Source organism: Panthera tigris, chromosome E2, assembly GCF_018350195.1.
Source record: "Panthera tigris isolate Pti1 chromosome E2, P.tigris_Pti1_mat1.1, whole genome shotgun sequence".
Classification (NCBI taxonomy): Eukaryota; Metazoa; Chordata; class Mammalia; order Carnivora; family Felidae; genus Panthera; species Panthera tigris.
Window position 1 is genome coordinate 47,872,184 of NC_056674.1, and position 20,335 is coordinate 47,892,518.

The 20,335-nt window shown below is 39.8% G+C and overlaps 1 protein-coding gene across 15 annotated transcripts in view; it reads left to right on the plus strand.

Moving 5' to 3' along the window:
- The window catches only part of HYDIN (HYDIN axonemal central pair apparatus protein), a 441,202-nt gene that overhangs the window by 175,765 nt on the left and 245,102 nt on the right, over nt 1-20,335 (plus strand). For all 15 annotated transcript variants that reach the window (XR_006211638.1, XM_042967954.1, XM_042967958.1 and 12 more), the window contains one exon: nt 11,239-11,338. Coding sequence is in view for 14 of the 15 variants with exons in the window: in XM_042967954.1 (XP_042823888.1) it covers nt 11,239-11,338 (100 nt within the window). In the remaining variant the exon portion in view is untranslated. The remainder of the gene's footprint in view (nt 1-11,238; nt 11,339-20,335) is intronic.

Sequence of the window (20,335 nt, forward strand, 5' to 3'; positions counted from 1 at the left end):
TTGTACATTTTCAATTCAGAAAGTAGAAAGAGTAGGGATACCTCAGATTTCCTTCTCTTCACATGCTCTTCTATAACCTGAAGCTTCTTAGGGAGATTGTGGAGATACATGTGTGTTAAAATATGACATTTAATGATTGCTTTTAACTTTAAATAGGAACTGAATTGGGCATTATTATCACAAGGCATCTTTTCACCATTAAGAAAAAAAATTTTTAAATAATGATATGCAGAAATGTTACCTTTTAAATAAATGAGACTAGTTTTGTTTATATCATGTGAAAAAAATTACTAGAAACGGGAAGAGAATAATATTCACTTAGTGGTGTTTATGGCATCTGTAATGATTTTGTTCTTTCTGTACACTATTCACTTTTCTTCTCATGATAGCATTAATTAGCTGGTTCTTGAAATTTTTTGCAAAATGAAAATGAAGGCATGAGACTTTCCTAGTATCTTCCTAAAGTTATTCTGGTTAAAAAAGCAGAATTCATTGTCAGTAATAGTGAATATTTTATTGATGTTAAATATTCTTTTTCCCCCTCCTTCTAGATCCTGATTGCTTTGTAGAAATCCATTTCTTGGAAATGTAATATAATCTTACCTTGTAGATTAATTTAAAGGTATTTGTTAGGGAAAATTTTGCCATTTAATTAGCTTCTTGACCCATCTGAGAGCTATGCGTGTTTTCTGCTGTTGAGACTTTGGTTTTTTGATACAAGTAAATACATGCTACAGGAGTTTGGGATGAGAGAGTTGGGAAATGATTTATTGAAGAGATGAGACCTGAACTGAATTTTGGAAGAAGCATAAGATTTAAGTAAGTGGAAAGGAAGAAGTAGAATATTTACAGTTGGATAAATTGTGAAAATAAAGTATTAAATAATGATGAATGGAGCAGTTTTGCCAGAGCAGGCAGTCATTGGAAGGATGGGAAGGAGAATAAAGGAAGTCTGGGCTGCCTGGCCAACCTGTTGAACTGTAGCCTACAGGCTATTGCTTCCCACAGTGTGTTTCTGCCATCACTGGATTTGAGGGGTGGTAATGTGTGTTCCTTGCAAAAAGGAAGTTCTTTGGTCATATATATTTGAGAGATACTAGTTCAAGAGAAAATAATTCTCCAAGGAGTAGAGTGCAAGTGGTATTTTCCCATAAGTACAGACCTCTTCTCCCACACAGTGTGCTGAGCATATCTGAGATTCATTGTGGGGTTTGGAGCAGAAGTATGATGTGTACCAAGTGTTTTACAAATGTTATCATGGTAGCCACATATGGTTCAAATTGGAGGGTGGTGTAGGTCAGGCAGGGGAAATGTCCTAGTGCAGGAAGTACCAGGGAGACTGAACATCTCTGCAGGCAAGTTCAGGGTGATGTGTGAAGGTCATGTTGACCTAGATGATTGGCCTGCTGATGGTCAGAAAGCAAAGGAAATGGCAGGTGTGAGGGATGTTCAAAAGAAAGACATTAAAGTGCTTTTTATTGGTTGTTGAGATTGGGACATGGTGAGGAATCATGTGTCTCCTCAGATCTTAAGTAGAGTGGCTGGGACAAGTATGATGTCCTTGATGGAAATTAGCAGATCAGGAGTGCTGGGTTTAATGCCTGGCTTTGCCAATAGCAATTGTGACCTTAAACAAGCCATTTGATCTCTCTGGGCTTTGGTTGCCTTGTACACAAAATAAGGATTTTGAGGTAGGACACTTAGATCTTTTTTGACTCAAGTTTTGATTCTCCAATTTGGAACAAACTCTGAGCTCCTTAAGGTCAAGGAGTGCCTTATCCTTATCTGTGCCCCAGGTCTACCACAGTACCAATAGAAGGAGGGAGGGAGGAAGGGAGGGAAGGAGAGAGGGAGGGAGGGAGGAAGGAAGGAAGGAAGGAAGGGAGGAAGGAAGGAAGGGAGGAAGGAAGGAAGGGAGGAAGGAAGGAAGGAAGGAAGAAGGGAGGGAGGAATGGAAATCAGTGGGTGGTGATGAGTTTGGTTCTGAATATGGTGAATTTGAGATGACAGTAGATATCCAAGAAATTTTGGAAATTCAGTACTAAATTTGTAAGAGAGGAATTGGAAGTAGAAGCAAGATTTGTGAGTATTATATAGAGACCTTCACTGAAGGCATGTAAAGAAGATGGAGATTCTAAGAACAGAGCAAACTAGGAAAATTGCACAGGGCCCAAGACAGCCCCCCAGATGCTCACCTTTAGGGACCCTGAAAAAAGAGGAGAGGCTGTAAATTCACAGAGAAGGATGGCTAAGAGGAGAACCAGCTAGCTGAGAGCTCATCAACATATCTTACATGTCTTTCTCCCCCTTTCTGGTGGGTTCATCACTATTTTCTCCTGAAGTTGTCTTCTGAATCTTGCTTGTGTATTAGATCAGCTATGCCAAATGGCCACTATTTAATTTCTGACAGTTGAGTTATGCATCAGTGATTAGTTTTTTATTAGGGTGTGATTCCTTTTAATTAGTTTTTTTATATGAGCTGAATTTACAGTAGAAGCAGGGGGGATTAAAATCAAGCAGTGTCATCTACTGATCTAACAGTCAATCTCTAATGGATACCCTGTCCAAAAAATAAAAATGAAAGGCTGGTGCAGTAGCTTAGAGACCACCTTGCTTTCTGATGGGCTCTTCAGCCTCTGTGTCCATTGAGGAAGGACATTGTCTTCAAATGAGGTAAACTTAAAAAGGAAAATCACCTGTTACCTTAGGGTCTGAAAAGAAATAAATGATAGGCTTATTTTCTCAGACATATGTCTAAATATCTTGGTTCTTCAAATGCACCACCTAAAACCAAGGTTAGTTTAGCCCTTACTGTGTTCTGTGAATATTGAATATTTTATGGGAATTCTGTTCCTATTCTAGTGGCTCTTTCAGTTTAAGGCAAGTAGATTTAAGATCCAGATCAGTCACTGTCCCTAAAATGCCCCGAGGTGGTGATGAGTTTGAATTTAATAAAATTTTATTAATTTGATCATGTGAGAAGTACTTTAATTCAATGCTGACCCAAACTCTAGAACTGCAAATTCTTACTCTTTTCTACCACCTGTTCACCACTTGGCCATTGGTTAGTTCCTTTGTCTTGACTCACTTTCTTCTCAATATGTTCATTGTATAACATTGCCATAGAGTCTTTTGTTCAAACTTTGAGTTATGCTGGAGTGTCTTGGGTACTGATATGGTCTCAGAATGCAGAGATGGGAGTTTGTCTTTGGAGAAACCCCAAAGGTGTTCACTGGTAGAGAAAGGGAGTAGATAAGGACGCCGAGTGACTACAGGGAGAAGTCAGTTCAGGACAGATATAGGACATAGAAGTCTGGAAGGATTTTTGTTTTTAGCTTTACTTGGTAATTTATTAATATTCTAGTGGTAGCCATGATTGTTGTTCTAGTCATCAGTGCATGTAGTGTATTACTACTATTTATATCAAGTCCTCATGTTAATTATTTTGATAATGTCTTGGAGTATTGGCCTAAAAATTTCCATTTATGTCTTCCTTGGGGAAGGTACTGCATTTGGTAGAATACTGATTGTTTCTCAAGCGATCTGCTTCTGTATCGTTTTTTCCCCCTTTTGGAAAAAAAATTGCAAAATTGAGTCTATTATGCATGTTTTGTGCCTTCCAGAAAAGCAAGTGAAATTGACTACTTTCAGAAATATAATATTCTATTTTACTAGATGGAATCTGGCTATACAGAATTTTGACAGTCTCATTATGTTATATCCGCTGCTTAGGTCTCTTGGGTACTTGAGTGAGAGAGATTCAAAGACGAAAACCACAATTCTGAGAACTGTGAGGAAGAAGAATATCACACGGCAAAAAGAGAATTAAACTTTAAATTTCCATGGGTGTCTGGGAATCCTCTGAGAAATCACAGCACACATGTGCTGCCCTTATCTCTGGACTCTGGTCCCACTGGCCTAGGTCACACTTTTAAAAGATGCAGCAAATTTTTGAATATTGAACGCTTGATATTTTCTCCAAAAGGAAGGCCTGACAATTTAAAGGTATTTGCCCAAACTGGTCCTCACTGATTGCCTGACATTGGTGAGCCAGGAAAACATTTTTACTTCTGGTAGCAAATGTCTTTTCCATTAAAGAAAACTTCATCCAGGAGCACCTGTGTGGCTCAAGTCAGTTAAGTGTCTGACTTCGGTTCAGGTCATGATCTCATGGTTCCATGAGTTTGAGCCTCACATCAGACTGTCTGCAGTCAGCGCAGAGCCCTCTTCAGATCCGCTCACTCCCTTTCTCTGCCTTTCCCCCACTCATACTCTCACTCTCTCTCAAAAATAAATAAACATTAAGAAAATTAAAAATTAAAAAACTTCATCCAGTGTCCTGAGGGAAGCTTTAGCTTAATTTAACTAAGCCTCAAAAAGGAAGGGAAACTTGATAATTTCTTTATTACCAGGTAAGTAATAGTAAACCATGCTTTGTCGTCACCTAAGCCTACAGAAAACATGTGGTTCAGCAATTCAGACTGAAAGCACAGCTCAAATTTAGTTTGCTTTATTTTTCCCAAATCGGCATAGCATGTAGGCTCAGCAGAACCAGGTTGGGTGGAAGCCCAGATGGCTACCAAAGAGGAAAGATCTCGCTTTTTGCTGCAAACCCCTTCCACTTGTACCATTAGTCATGAGTCACATTGCAAACATGTGGGAGCTGACTCCTCAGAAATGGACACCAGAAAGGAGAAAGGAGGACAGGAATCTGCTGAGAGCAAAGTGTCCTTGACAAGTCACAGCTCTTCTGTCAGTATGGTCTTCCATCCTTCAGTCTCCTTTTATTATTGTTCGTCCTCTCAGATCTTTGTGCTCAGGCAAACCTTTTCCGCCTGGTACATCCACTATTGTATTGGAGAGCCATAGTAGGTGGAGGGAGGCCTGGGGGAGTCTTTAGAAACAGGAAAGTTTCCCATGGCTCATTAAATAAAAGTTAACACCCTTCTGTGTTAAAAGAGACAAGAATCTGTTCTCTCTAGAGAAGGGCATGAACATCGCACACAACTACCTCATCTCCTCCAAAACTTCAGTGGAATTTTCACTGCAGACGGGTTGGAGTATCTCATTGAAAACAGGACACATCTTCAGTGAAGCTTGCTCTGACAATGGTCAGATCTTAGTTCCCTCTCTTAAAATTTTTTCTGGTCATTATTTTGAGAATCAAAACTTTATGAAAAGCACAGCATCTTGCCTCAGGAATTACAATGGAGTACAAGTATGTCCTTGCCTGTCACATGCCGACTCGATCTTTTCTCTCAATGATAATTAGGATAGTTTACCTTCAGTATATTAGCTTCCATTTTTGTTTCTTATTTCTCTTGGAGACAACTTCTACTTGTCCCGAGTGATGATAAAGAGAGCTATGATATTTCTCATTGATCTGGAAGATTCTAGAAGAGCAATTGTAGGTGGTGAAACAGAGTATAGCTTCCTATCAGTGCTTCTGTTTTTAATTGATTGATAGAAACCTGATTAAGAAGGTATTTTTATTTCCCATGAGAAGTTAAAAATTTTTTCCTTAAATATGACAACACAGCTGAAAATATTTATTGATGTAGTCGGGAACTTTTCCATTTTGCTGGAACATGATGGGATTCACCACATGTTATACAGATGTTCTTGAAGCCATTGTTCACTGTACTTGTTCTGAGCTGACTGTACCCTGACCCAACTAGGATAGCTTTATAATGATATACCAATGCATTTCTCTAGAGCTGCGACATATTACTGTTGACTATGTCATCCAAAAAATCTCCTGAGACACCTTCCAAAGTAACTGAACATATGAGCATATAGGCTCTCCTACCATGTTTGCCAGATGGGAGCACCAGGTCATGCTGGCCTCATCTCAGCCCAACGTTATCAGTTGTAGTGGTTTTAGATTTCTTCTGGCATTTTTTTTTTTTACGATGTGAGGAAGGTGAGGCCTGACCTTTTGTTATAATTGCAGGCGGTGGTGGGGTGGGGGTTCAGTAAATTAAAGAAATTAAAGAAAAATATATTATAAAATCCCAGCTCTACTGCTGGTGTGGTCTTGGATGAGATACTTCTGTTTGCCTTGGTTGTCTCATCTTTAAAATGGGGATAATACTACACAAGGTTGTAAAGTTTGAGGCAGATAATGTATATCAGCACTTAACACAGTGCTGGGAACATGAACTCTTGGTTAATGGTTGCCAATATTATGATTTAGTTAGATTCAATTCAATCTCATTAGATTAGGGAGTAGGATTGGAAAGTATAACATCTGAATAGCAAACATTTGGCTCACTCTCCTAAATTTAAGTTGGGGATCAAAATGCAACTATTTTATATGACAAAGGTAGGCATTGAGCCATATTGTAAACTACTTTCCAGATAAACCAAGTGAATTAAACATATATATGTAGCTCTGTTCTTGCATTTGGGCTCTAATTTTGCAAAACTTTCCATAATCTTTCATTGGAAGGGAGGGAGGGAGGGAGGAAAGAAGGAAGGAAGGAGGAAGAAGGAGGAAGGAGATGGGTGATAGGTGGGAAGGAAGGTGATTTTTATTTTAAAATTATTTTTTTAAGTTTATTTATTTTGAGAGCGGGGAAGGGCAGAGAGGGAGAGAGGGAGAGAGAGAGAGAATCCCAAGCAGGCTTCATGCTACCAGCACAGAATCTGATGTAGGGCTCGAACTCATGAACTGTGAGATCCTGACCTGAGCCGAAATCAAGAGTCGTACACTTAAGACACTGAGCTACCCAGGCACCCAGGAAGGTGATTTTTAAAACATTTTGTTTTTGGGGGCACCTGGGTAGCTCATTCAGTTAAGCATTGGACTTTGGCTTAGGTCATGATCCCTTAGTTTGTGAGTTTGAGCCTCATGTTGGGCTCTGTGCTGACAGCTCATAGAGAACCTAGATTCTGTGTCTCCCTCTCTCTCTGACCCTCCCCCCCCCCGCCCTCTGTCTCTCTCAAAATTAAATAAACGTTAAACATTTTAGAAAAAATATTTTGTTTTTTATTTAAGGGTTCTTAAAGGATATTTTTAAAATAGCCCCTTTAGTCATTGTCAATGTAGGTTTTTTAAGAAGATAACTTTAAAAGGACAACTTTATCATGATGGTATCAATCACCTGTTATGAACTAGTGGCAGTGTGTTCATAGACAGCTTTCCAAAAGTCTCAAAACTATCTGGCAAGTCGGTTGGTTGTTCTTGTTCCAGAAGGAAGCATGACATCCCATTTCTAGAATTATTTAATATTTGAGTAAAAGCTGCAGTATGAGAGTTAGCTTTGGACCTGAAAATTCAAAGCTGATTCCTTCTAGTAGGCTGCTTGATTGAGAAATGAAATGCAGTTGTGGATCTGAGGAAAAAACAAATATTAAGATCAAGAAGGAAGATAATTGCAACATAACTGAAGGCCATTTTGACAATTATTTTCAACAAACAAAATAAGAGTCACTTACGGGTCACATTCTGTATACTCAGTCTCTCATTTGGAGTAGAAGAATAGATGATGGTAGAAGATGGGTCATACACACACACCCCCACCCCCCCCCAAAACACACATGGAAGAAAGCAGAACAGCAGGGGTTCTGTGTGGTGAGGTTGGTTTCAGAGGACTGGGAAGAAAGGATATTGATGGCAGAGCCAACAGGGAGAATTCTGAGTGTTTTGGTTTTCAGAAAGAGATTTTAAAATGGAGCAATAATGAAGGAAAAATTCTTTTCAGAGACTTAAATGACACGGAAATTTAATTTCAGAAGAGTTGAGAAGTAATGTGAAATGTTTCAGAGCTATGTAAGTAAAAGTGGGGTCAGTTTAGGCTGATTGCCTGTTTCTGAGGTTTGTTTTCTCTGATTTGCTAGAAGGTGCTATAAAGAGTTTTTGCTGTAAAGAAATAGAAGTTGGAGCAGCAGTGGCTCAGTCAGTTAGATGACCACCTCTTGATTTCAACTCAGGTCGTGATCTCATGGTTTGTGTGTTCAAGCCCCCGTGCCAGGCTCCATGCTGGCAGTGCATAGACTACTTGGAAGTCTCTCTCTCTCTCTCTCTCTCTCTGCTCCACCCCTCCTCAAAATAAATAAATAAAACATTTTTTAAAATGTGAAAAAAAGGAAAAAAAGAAATAGAAGTTACTTAACTTTTAAATCCCAAGTGAAAAATAAGTGTCCTTCTACAAGTTCCTAACTCCTTCAAATGACCTGATATTGAAAGCATCCCTCTGTGAGAGGAAATGGAATGACCACATTTCTCTTTTTATAGATACACATAGTCCTCTTAATGTACATTAACTCCTACAAGCCCAGGAGACGGTTTTCTTCCTTCCTCCCTCGTTCCCTCCTTTCTCTCTCTCTCTCTCTCTCTCTCTCTCTCTCTCTCTCTCTCTCTCTCTCTCTCACCCCCTCTCTCCCTCTTTCCCTCTCTCTCTTTCTTTTCTTTTCTTTTTCTATTATTTCTGAGAGAGCATGCATGCAAGAGTGAGAGAGGAACAGAGGGAGAAGGAGGGATCGACAATATTAAGCAGGCTCCATGCTCAGTGTGGAGCCCAACAGGGGGCTCAGTCTCACGATTGTGAGATCATGACCTGAGCCAAAATCAAGAGTCAGATGCTTAACTGACAGAGCCACCCAGGTACCCCCAGGAGAGGGTTTTAGAATAGGATTTGTGCTTGAATTTTCTCCCAGGGCTCAGTAAAAGCTGCAGGTGACTAGCAGACGTTGCTGGCACAGTAAAACCACCGCAGCCCAGGATAAGGAGGCACTGAGCCCATGGTCCCATTCACTCAGACTGAACCCTGTGGACTCAGATTCCCTCACACTCGTCTTCCCTCACTATACAGAATGGCTTATCAGCCTCCAGGAGCCTCCAGATCAGAGGATCCTCTTATGGATCACATCCAAACACCAATGCTCCCTCCTCTGGGGGAGATTCTGGTCACCTCCAGAGTGTGTCTTCCCACTGTTTTCCAACCCACCAGTTCTGCTAATCAGACTTTTGTGGTGATGCAGTGTCCAAGAATGCTTCTAGGATAGAACTTAAGTGTGTTTCCATCTTGTGTGCACATGGATCCTGGATTCTCTTGCTGGGATAATGCTTTTGAAAGTCGTCTGGTGCACCCCAAACACTAAGAGGCTTGAATTTTCTCACATGTACTGAGCTTATCTGATTTCCAGTGTATCCTTCTTGGGACCACATCTTACTGTCCTGGTGAGACTTTTCTAGCATAGGTTTTCTTAGGATCCAAAGTAGCTCCTTTGGTCAGTCAGTTTGGATAGTAACAGGTTAGTCATGTCCGTTCTGCACCCGCAAACAGAGCAGCATCTAAACCCACCAGAAGAATACATTTGTCTACTGGTTAGGAGGAAGTCCGGATCTTCAGTTCTAAGATGAAATGTGCACCATTGGGTCTGTGAATGGACGAGCCACCTCTTGTGCCTGACCACTTTGTCTGTTCTAGCTGAGAGTGTTCCTAACTCTCCATATCATTGGAGCCCCAAGTCATAAGGGACCAGCATTTGCCATTTATCAGAAGGGAACAAATACTGGTTTCAAAGTTTGGAAAAGCGAAATGCCTCAATAAGTGAAAGCACTTAGGGCTTCCCTATCCCCACATGATCCTAGAGGTCCCTTTCAGCTCTAAATTTGTATGACTTTTGTCCAGTTGAGAATATGGCAGATATAGGCTGCAAAGATGAATAGGCATCGGCTGATAACTATACAGTCGTGGATACAGCCGATTGAATAAATGTGTTGAGGACTGTGAGCCACTTGTGGGTTAGGTGCTGGGAATAAAACGGTCCCTGCAGTCATGGGGCCTTCATTCTAGTGGGCTGATCTCGGATGTGAGAGCTTGCAGGATCCATGCAACACTCGCAGCCCTCACCGCTGCTTCTGTGCCCTTCATCATTGTGACGTCAGGATACTGCCTGGGAAGTTCACTGATCAGTTTGTTGCCTTCATGAACAAACCCGAGTTGGCTCTAGTTTTCTATTTCCACCCTCTTGTTCGATGTCTGCTTTGTAAACCATTTTGTTCCTTGCTTGATTCTTTACTCTACCACTATGTGCATTTCCAGCCAGCCTGGAGTGAATACAATATGCATTGGGGATTGTCTGAAACAGAGCCAAGTTGTCTTTTTTTAGTTTTCTCTTTAGCCAGTGGGGTCATTTATAACTTTCCTGATGTGATTATCACTTTTTCCCTACTTGGTCCTATTTACAAAAACCATAGAAAAATACACACCATCCCCCCCCTAATTTTTGAAAAATACTTTTATCTTATTCTTTCCAGGTGGCATAAAGGTAACATCACTTATATTAAACAGTTGTTTATTGAGCTCTAACTGTGTACCAAGTGTGGGGCAAAGCATTTGACCTGCATGACCTTGTCAGACTTTGGGTGGGAAACCCTTTGAAGCAGGTGTTACTGGCATCTCCTTTTACAGTCCTGACAATTTAATGAAGAGGCCCCAGGTTACATGGTTAATACAAAAATCTTTTTCAATGAATACCTCAAGGAGATTCTCCTATGTGGCATGTTGTATTACAATTTCAAAACTTGGTTTCTTTATTACTACTTTCGAGTGGTTTGCATTAAAACAAGAAATATCACACTGGATTAGAACCAGCGTTTGATCTGGGCATTGTTTTGCTTTGGACCATTGCTATGTTTTCACAAGTTAAGAGTATGTCCTTGTGCTGTCACCTTAAAAGTTAGGAACGTGGCCCCTCCATCAAGTAAGTTACTCATCTGGACCATATAGATAGATAGATATGATATACAGATCATATAGATAGATAGATAGATAGATAGATAGACATACAGACAGATATGGTGCAGCACCTATCACATCTATCATAAAATATTTGTAAGCATACTTATGACCGCTTTAAGATGTGAGTTCCTTGTAGTCTCAGACCTCACCTTTCTTCATCCCTGAAGCCCAGTGTCGGGCATCTGTTGGCATACAACAAGTGTCCATTGGATACGCAAATACTGAAAATGTTCTAAACATCCTAGTTTCCTGTAGTAATTATATATTCATGAACTCACTGAAATTATCTTTGAAGCTTGCTTCCAACTGGTACCACCTCTTAACGAGTAGAATAAATTTACTATCTGTTGGGTAAAATAGTGCTTTCTTTTATCTGTTGTAAAAATATTGCCTTCAAATTTTCTGAGGTTATAACATAATAGCAACATTTAAAAGCAGTGTCTTCCCTTTATCACATTGTTTTTTAATGATTCTTTTATGGTTTCAGGAAGGTGATGTCTGGCCTAACTCATCAGCTGAAATCACTGTGTACTTTAATCCCCTGGAAGCCAAGCTCTATCAGCAGACAGTTTACTGTGACATTTCAGGTAAAGACTTTCTTTGTGTGGTAAACTCAGGTTACCAAGTGCCCAGAGCATCAAGAGGGGTGCATGCATGTGTGTGTGTGTGTGTTTGTGTGCAGACTACAGGAAGTACATGATATCAACAGGGGAATAATAGAGTCAAGCTATGCGCTTTTCATTTTTTCTCGAACAGATCAAACTTTGAAGTACATTACAATTATAGTGTAGTCACGGGGATAGGAAACCACGGAGCTGGGTTTGCTCTTGATTTTTGGAACAATAAAGAATATTACTTGACACAAAGCCTCAACATTTGATTCTTGTTCTTTTTATAGTCTTTGGCTTTTGAATTTTTTACTTTTTGAGTTTTTAATCAAAATAATGCAGCCAGGGAGGATGGGAAGACAGCCTGGCAGTGGCCAGAAGCTGCAAGGGGGATGTACAAATAGAGTGGTAACCTGACAGCTTCAGAAGATTGGATACAGGTAGAGGAATTAAACACAAAAGTAAATATATCGAGGATAACAAAAGCCAGTATTTTTCACTCTTGGAGGAGGCAGATAGACAGATATGTATATGTGGAAAGGAGAAAGGCTAAGATGAGGCTTTGGTATTGGAATGGAATTGGAGTTCCTTCCCTATGAACTCATGGTTGTTGATATGCACAGAGGCAGAAATAAATAGATGTATAAATGTGTGTATACGTTTATGTACATAGAGCTGCATCTTTCCTAACTGTGTCTATTAAGAGATCCTGGCAGCTTTAAGACCCTAATTGCAGTGAGCACACTGAGTACCCAAAGTTTGGTTTCTGAATCCTGCCCTCTGCCATGAGGGCCTTTTATCAGGACTGAGGCAGAGAAAGAAGATGAGCTGGGAACATTCCTTTCCTGCTGGAAACTAAGGAAATGCTCAAAGAATGACAGGGTTATGTCAAAGTGATACAGAAGCCAGCAAAGGGACTTCCACTGACCAAATTTGAAACAAGTTAAGAATCAAAATAAATAATGATAGCTAATAGATTACAACACATTGATTAAATAGGAATCTCTGAATCCACTAAATAAAAATTGACCATTTAGCACTTCGGGTAATAATGAATTCAGGTAAAAAGCATTCTGAAGATTTAATGGATCTTAAAATAATGGGTGAAAGCAGGGTATAGAACAGGATTTTATGTAGTCTCAAAATATCCTACCTCAGAATGCTTATTAATTATAAAGGGGAGAAATCTAACTTTACAATGAAGAAAACTGGGAGGTGTTATCTTAGTTAATACTAACAGTAGCCATCCAGCAAATCAACCTCACGGACTGCTCACTAGGATACAATGAAAACAAACATCTCTTCACTGATATTAGGGTCAAAATATCTAACACGGTCTAATTATGGGGAAACATTAGATTAACCCAAATTGAAGAAAAAACCAAAATTAACAGCTTGTAATCTTCAAAAATATCAAGCTCTTGAAAGTCAAGAAAAGACTGAACTGTTCCAGATTGAGTGAGACTCAAGAGACATGACATCTGGATGACTGGATCCTTTGCTTTCGAGGAGATTATTGGGTAAAGGATGTATGGAGGCTCTTCGTACTACTCTGGAAGGTGTTATATATTTTAAAAATGCCTCAGAATTCTCTTTTAAAATACTGATGCCAATAAATAAGTAAAACAGGTAGATAATAAGATGATAAAGCTAAAGAGTAGTCTCCAGTGTTACTTTCAAGATGAAGCGCTTTTGGCTGTTTCTTGTGGTGGTAATTTTCCTTACTAATTCTATGCTTATGTTGCTGTTTTGTTTATTTGCCAGCTTCTCACATTACCTCTTGAGACTCCTGCTCTGAAAGATAAGGATTTAGTTCCCTATGATCTTATTGTTCCCTTGCTCGCCTTACTGAGTTATAATATACATGCAGTTGGGGCGCCTGGGTGGCTCAGGCCGTTAAGTGTCCAGCTTTTGATTTTGGCTCAGATCATGATCTCACAGTTCGTGGGTTCAAGTCCTACATTTGTTTCTGCGCTGACAACATGGAGCCTACTTGGGATTCTCTCTCTCCCTCTCTCTGCCCCTCCCATGCTCTCTCTCTCTCTGTCTCTCAAAATAAATGAATACACCTTTTTTTTTTTAAAGCGTATTCCTTTTAAAAAATAATAATTTACATGCAGTGTATTTCACCAGTTTTTGGTGTACAGTTCGGCAAGCCTTGACAAACCCCAATAGAATAACTGCCACCAAAATAAAGGTACAGAATATTTCCATCACACCACGAAGTTCCTTCCTGCCACGTCACAGGCCATCCCATTCCTCCACCTCAGCCCCTGGCAACCCAATTATTTTTATTTTATTTTTCGAGTTTTATTTGTAGCTTTAAATAATATACTTAAAACTGTATTTTTTGTTCCATCAATTCTACGGTCTCTCTTTGACACGTACAGGTGTTGGGACCCCTGACCTGCTCACCACCATTCCATCCTCTCAAATTTTCTTGTTAATTTTTTTAAATATTTATTTATTTCTGAGACAGAGAGAGACAGAGCATGAGTGGGGGAGGAGTAGAGAGAGAAGGAGACACAGAATCCGAAGCAGGCTCCAGGCTCTTAGTTGTCAGCACAGAGCCCGACGCAGGGCTCGAACTCACAAACCATGAGATCCTGACCTGGGCCGAAGTCGGTCGCTCAACCAACTGAGCCACCCAGGTGCCCCACCCTCTCAAATTCTATGAGTTGTTCTACTTTTGTATTAAAATGATTGGTAACCATATTTAAATCCTCTAGTTCGTCTACATAAATTCTGTACACTGAAGGGCCAAGTTTATTCTGGGATTAAACTTTTTTAATCCTCTGATGGTTGGATGTTCTGACCTCTATTGGTGAATGTTAATCAGCAAAGAATTCCCCTAAGGTGTGTAGCAATTAGTTTCCCTCTCTTCACCGTCCACGAGGTCTCACAATTATGCCTCACGTTAGCTTACTTCATCATCGAATTGACTCTTTTGTGCAGCTTTTGCCGTACCCCCACCCCCCGCCGATGTTTCTCATTCTTCATTTCTTCCATCCTATCTAATTTTCGAATACATGCTCTTCTTTTCCTTGAAGACATTTTTCTCAGAGCCCACAAGCTTCTCATTCCAAGTCAGATCAGCCACCTCCTGCATAGTTATTACCAGGGAATTTTTTAAATTTCCATGTGTGTTCCATTGTATCTTTTTACTCTCACTTTGCTCAAGTAGCTTCCACAGAAAGGGTATATAGAAGGGAAACTTTGATCCCTGCATACCTGGTAATTTCTCATTCTGCCTCCATACTCACCTGATAGTTTAGCTGACACTTCTAGGTTAAAATTTTTTGTCTTCAGAATGTTGAAGACATTGTGCCAACTTTATGGTAAAGGTCCGGAAGTCTGAAGTCACCTAGTTCTCATTCCTTGCTAGGTGGCCTGTTATTTCTCTCTCAATATTTTGTAGGGTTTTCTTTTTGTACTTGAGGTCTGAAATGTCATGAAGCCATATCCAAGGGTGAGGTTTCTAACTCATCCTCCTCAGCTTTCTATGGGCCATTTGAGTCTGATTACTCATGTGTTACTTCAGCTCTGGGAAATTGTATTATTTTTTACATATTTTCCTCTGTCATATTTCATTTTATTCTTCTGGAGATCTTAACAGTCTAATGTTAGACGTATAGGATTGATCATCTGTTGTCAAAGAACCAGATTTTAATCAAACATGAGCAGTGAATGACATTAAATGCCATTCAATGCTCTTAAATAAGGATGTGAAGAGAAGTATTTATTTGTCAGAAAATTCCAAGGTAGCAAGTGTCAGGCAGTCACAGAGTTCCTTCCAGTGCCTTCTGATCTGTGGTTGTTCATTTGTATATAAGAATGAGAAAGTGGGTTTAATTTTCAGGGTAATTAGTGCTATTTACTTCTGCTGTTTAATGTTTAGGTCTCCTAGGATTTACAGCTGTGGTGGTTATTTTAATAACAAAATATTAAATGTCTAGAGAGAGAGAGAGTAATAAGAATGCACAATCGCTAGCAACTTCAAGGCAAAAATCCCACTGTTCTGCTCTGCCTAGCATGTTTTCAGTGCATGTCTACACAGCCACTTTTCTCTGTATATAAAGAGGTCAAGCAGTCTAAGAACAGTATAGAAGGATGGGCTGCCTAAGCCAAGATTGTGCTGCCCTCCCCCTCCCCCCAGTTATATATGTCTCTTCCTGATGACGTTTTCCCCCATTCTCCCTGGAAGTAACCATCACTTTGACTTGTATGATCATGATTTGTTTTGTTTGTTTTCACTTACATGCTTGTTTAAAAAATTTATATATTGAAATGATACTCTATTATGCTGTTAGCACCAGGAAGATAAAGTCACTCGATAAATATTGATTCCATAAATGAGCAAATAAATGAAAAAAATGAATGAGTGAATGAATCCTGGTTTGATCTGGTCGTTGCCTTGCTCATGAATGCAGGATTCTCAAGATTGCCCCAGAATGGATGCAGAATGGACCAGGGGCTTCAGGATCGACATAAATCCATTTCTACACTTCATACCAGCATCATTTACCCCAGACTTCTAAATGGGTCTGGAGGAAATGCTGGTACATCAGTGTTCAGACAGAGGCTAGAAATGCTCCAGTGGCCCCCATGCCACAGGTGGTAGATCCTCCCTCCCATCTATGACTCGCGGGGTGTCGTGCTTGGCCACGTTCCAGGGGGTTGGCTGCTCTCCAGGAGGTTCCCAAACATTACATAACTAGCTGTGTTCGTCTATTGTTTTGTTTGCAGTTGTGAATTCTGCCACAGAATTCACATCCTGGATAAACTGAATAGTATAATTTTCCATCTGCATGACATTCTTCTTTATTCTGATAGTGGTTTATTAAAAGACATGATTGCCAGAGAAGGGTTTTGTTTACCTTGTAATTCCATATTATCTTCCTTGTAAATTCCATGTAATTCACTGTGTCTTTTCAAGGGCTGGTGATGATTCCTTAGTATTATCTTCAAAGAATTGGTAAAACTTCCTGGTTTTAGGTCACTAAAAAATGCTTTTTAGGCAGATAGGAAAGCCCCTTCCCTTGTTTCATTTTGCTTTGCTTTTGCATTTAAAAAATACTTTGAGCCTATAGAAGAAAATACGTATGGATATGCTTCCCCTTCATGCCTTTTTACATAAATTATAGCATACTATACACAATGGTTTTGACACTGCTTATTAAGTATTTCTTGCAGATTATTCCATGAACACTAAATAAAAAGTGTCATTCTTTTTCATGGTCCCATAGGAATCCTTAGTATTTACATACTATCATTTAATTTTTAACCTTTTGTCACTAAGAAACAAGACATACAGGGGCGCCTGGGTGGCTCAGTCCGTTGAGCATCCGACTTTGGCTCAGGTCATGATCTCCTGGTCTGTGAGTTCAAGCCCTGCATCGGGCTCTGTGCTGACAGCTCAGAGCCTGGAGCCTGCTTCTTATTCTGTGTCTCCCTCTCTCTCTGCCCCTCCCCCGCTCACCCTCTGTCTCAGAAATAAACATTAAAAAAATTTTTTTAAAAAGAAACAAGACATACATTCACAAATGTGCATAAAATATACTGTGGTAGGCAGAGTAACAGCCTCCCAAAGATGTCCATCTCCAAACCTGTGAATATGTTACTGTGGATGTGTTACATTGCCTGACAAAGGGAAATTAGGGCAGAAAATGGAGTTTCAGTTACCAATGAGCTGACCTTAACATAGGGAGATTAACCTGGATTATGCGAGTGGCTCAGTAGATAATCATAAGTGTCCTTTAACTTCAAAGAGGGAGGCAAAAGTATCAGTCTCAGTGTCAGAGTGATGTGATAAGAGAATGACTCAACCAGCCGTTTCTGGCTTTGAAGATAAATGGCCAAGAGATGTGGACAGCCTCTAGAAGCTGGAAAAGGCGAGAAAATAGATTTCTCCCCAGAGTCTCCAGAAGGAAATTCAGCTCTGCCAACACCTTGATTTTAGTCCAGTGAAACCCGTCTTGCATCTTAGACTTCTGACCTCTATAATTTTTAAGATAATAAACCTGTGCACTAAGGCATTTAGTTTGTGATGACCTGTTTTAGCAGCAACAGGGAACTAATACACATGCATATATATTATAAGACAAATATCACATACATGCTACTAAGATAATATTTCCAGTCCTGAGAAGCCCCCTGTGTGTCCCTTCCCAGGCACACTTCCCTCACCCCAACCTCCCCCTGAGATCGTCACCATTCTATCCTTCATGGTCATTATTTCATTGCCTTCATTTGTAGTTTTTACCCCAATGTGTGTGCGCATAAACAATGCAAGTTGGTACTGTCTGTTTTTGAAACGTACATAATTGGCATCAATCTGCATGTCTGTCTCATCCATGTTGTTGCTCATAGCCCCAGTCCTATTTTGTTTTCATTGTTGTGTAGTATTCCATCCTGTAAATATATGTTCAGAAACAGGAAGTAGCAGGGAAGGCCAGTGTCATTTGTCTTGAGGAGGCCTCTTGAGATGCATGAAATTTAACCCACATCTCCACCTGCAACTTTTTTTTTCTTTTGAAAGCTTTTATATCTAGGCACCATGAGTACAAAGATGTACAAAACCAGAGCTCCTGCCCTCAGAAAGCATTAGAAATGAGTGGAGGAAAGTAACCAGCAATTATATTGCAATGCTATCCAGTGAACGAATGCATTAATAGATGAGGGTACAGGGCACACACAGCTCAGTCTCGGTTTCTAGGGAAGGCTCCTCAGGGAAAGTGACCCTTCTGGAGTATTTGTTAGTCAAATAAAAAAAGGATGTGTGTGGGTGGGGGGAGGTGCTGGGCATGTCAGGGAGGGAAACACTTTGTGAAAATACATGGCAAGAGAATGAAATGGCAAAGAATTGCAAATTCTTGGCATGTGGCTGCCAAAAAGACAGAGAGACTGGGAGGAGAGAAGGGGCAGGAAATGGAGTTGGATGCTGAAGGAGTAGTTAGCTCAGGGACAGCTGCTCTTGACTGCCAGACTAAGAACCTTGGAATTCCTCCTGGCTGCTGTGGGAAATCACAGAAGGGCCCTAAGCAAGGGAGTGAGTGACCTGCTTAAATCTGAATATAGGAAATACAACATTACTGAAATCTTTTCAGTTCGTCTGAAACTGAAATGTTTTTCTTCACTTAAATTTTCAGATTTTCTTAGAAGTAGTTAAACTGGATGTTAGATATTGATAAAGACTTGCTGATGGTCTGATCTGTGGCTTGAAACTGACTTTTTATCTATCTTGACTTTCCAATGTAATGTGGAAAATCCTAATCTAATCATGAAGAGATGACCTTTTTTAAAAAAAAAAAACTCAACGGGAAACCACACATATTTGGTTTGGATCACCATATGGGAGCTTCAAAGTAAGCAACACTTTCTGATTTAAACTGTGAAATATATTGCTAGATAACATCGTTAGTGGGTGCTTCAGAGTCAGATGTGAAAAAGCAGCATGATGGAAACGATGCCAGATGTACCTACTTCCGTTAAGGACCCAATTAAAATGTAACTACTGTGTCCATTTTCCTTCTGCCCATCATAAGAAAGAAACATCTGAATTTTTAGCACAATTTAGAGCTTTTGACCTTTATCTCAGCTGAACTATAGAATGGACACTTAGGAGAGAGAAAGCTAAATCACCCCAATCACTGAAAACATTTTTGAGTTTTCAGAATAATAAATAATGCTCTACATATTTGTAGGTTTTCTTCTTCACAACTCATCAGACTGCAACCTCATAATAATATAGGGTTTCTTAGTCCTGTGAATGAGAAATTATTTTCTTGATCAACTACCTTATTTACTTTAAGTTGTATGTTCAATTATCAAATATTTCAAACATACAGAATATAGGGAAAATATATATGTATCCATACCCAGATTTAGGAAAACTCAAACAAATGGAAAGGTATGTTGATAGTTTTGGTCAGGAATATCAACATTATAAATTGGTCAGTTCTCCTTGTAAATATAACATGATCTCAGTGGTAATATCAAGGTTTTTTTTTTTTAATTAGGTTTATTCCAAAGTTCTTATGGAGGAAATAAATGAACTAGAACTGCTTAGAAAGCTCAGAAAAACAAGAATAATATGAGAGGACTAACCCCACCACGTGTTAAAACATATTTAAAAGCTACAATAAGTACCACTGTATGGTTCTGGAACTTGAAGAGAATGTAGCTATTGAGTCAATATTAATCCTTTTCATCCTTACCAGTTATCATCATCATCAAGAGCAGCGGCATGCCTTCAACCCCTAAACCCTCCCTTCCCCCAAATCCACATTTCCCAATGTCCCGGATATGTGAGCAAAGTAAAAACCCTAATTACGTAAGCCACTTTGTCCATTTTATCTTTTGTGCATAACAAACCACCCTAAAGGTTTAGTGGCTTAAAACAACTGGCAGCCATTTATTCTGCTCACAGATCTGCAGACTGGTCCCGATTCAGCAAGGACAGCTCCACTTTGCTCTCCCTGGAGACAGCTGGACAGGCCTGAAGGTGAAAGCTGGTATCATTTTATAGCTCTTCCACCTACATGTCTGGCAGTTAATCCTAGCTCTTGACAGGGACCTCGCCAGGTTCTGTCTGCTGGAACCCTCATCCATGGTCTCTCCATGAGGCTGCTTGCTTCCTCCAAATATGGACAAGGGACCATATGGTTACTGTGGGAAATCTCCTGCAGCTTAACTGTCCTTTCTTTCAGTTGCCTATCTTTGTATCAGATTGACAGAAGAATTACTCCATCCTTTGGTTTTCTACAGCTTCCCTGTGGTGAATTTGCCTTTGTTTAGCCTACTTGGGTACTAAACCTGCATCTTCAGTCTAAGAATCTCTCATCAGTTCTGGAATTCCTTAGCACTTATCTCTTCAGTGTTGTTTTCATCTCATTATCTCAGTTTTCTCCTTCTGGAATTTTTTTTAGATATATGTCTTTCCTATGGACTCACCATACCTTCTGACTTCTTTACATT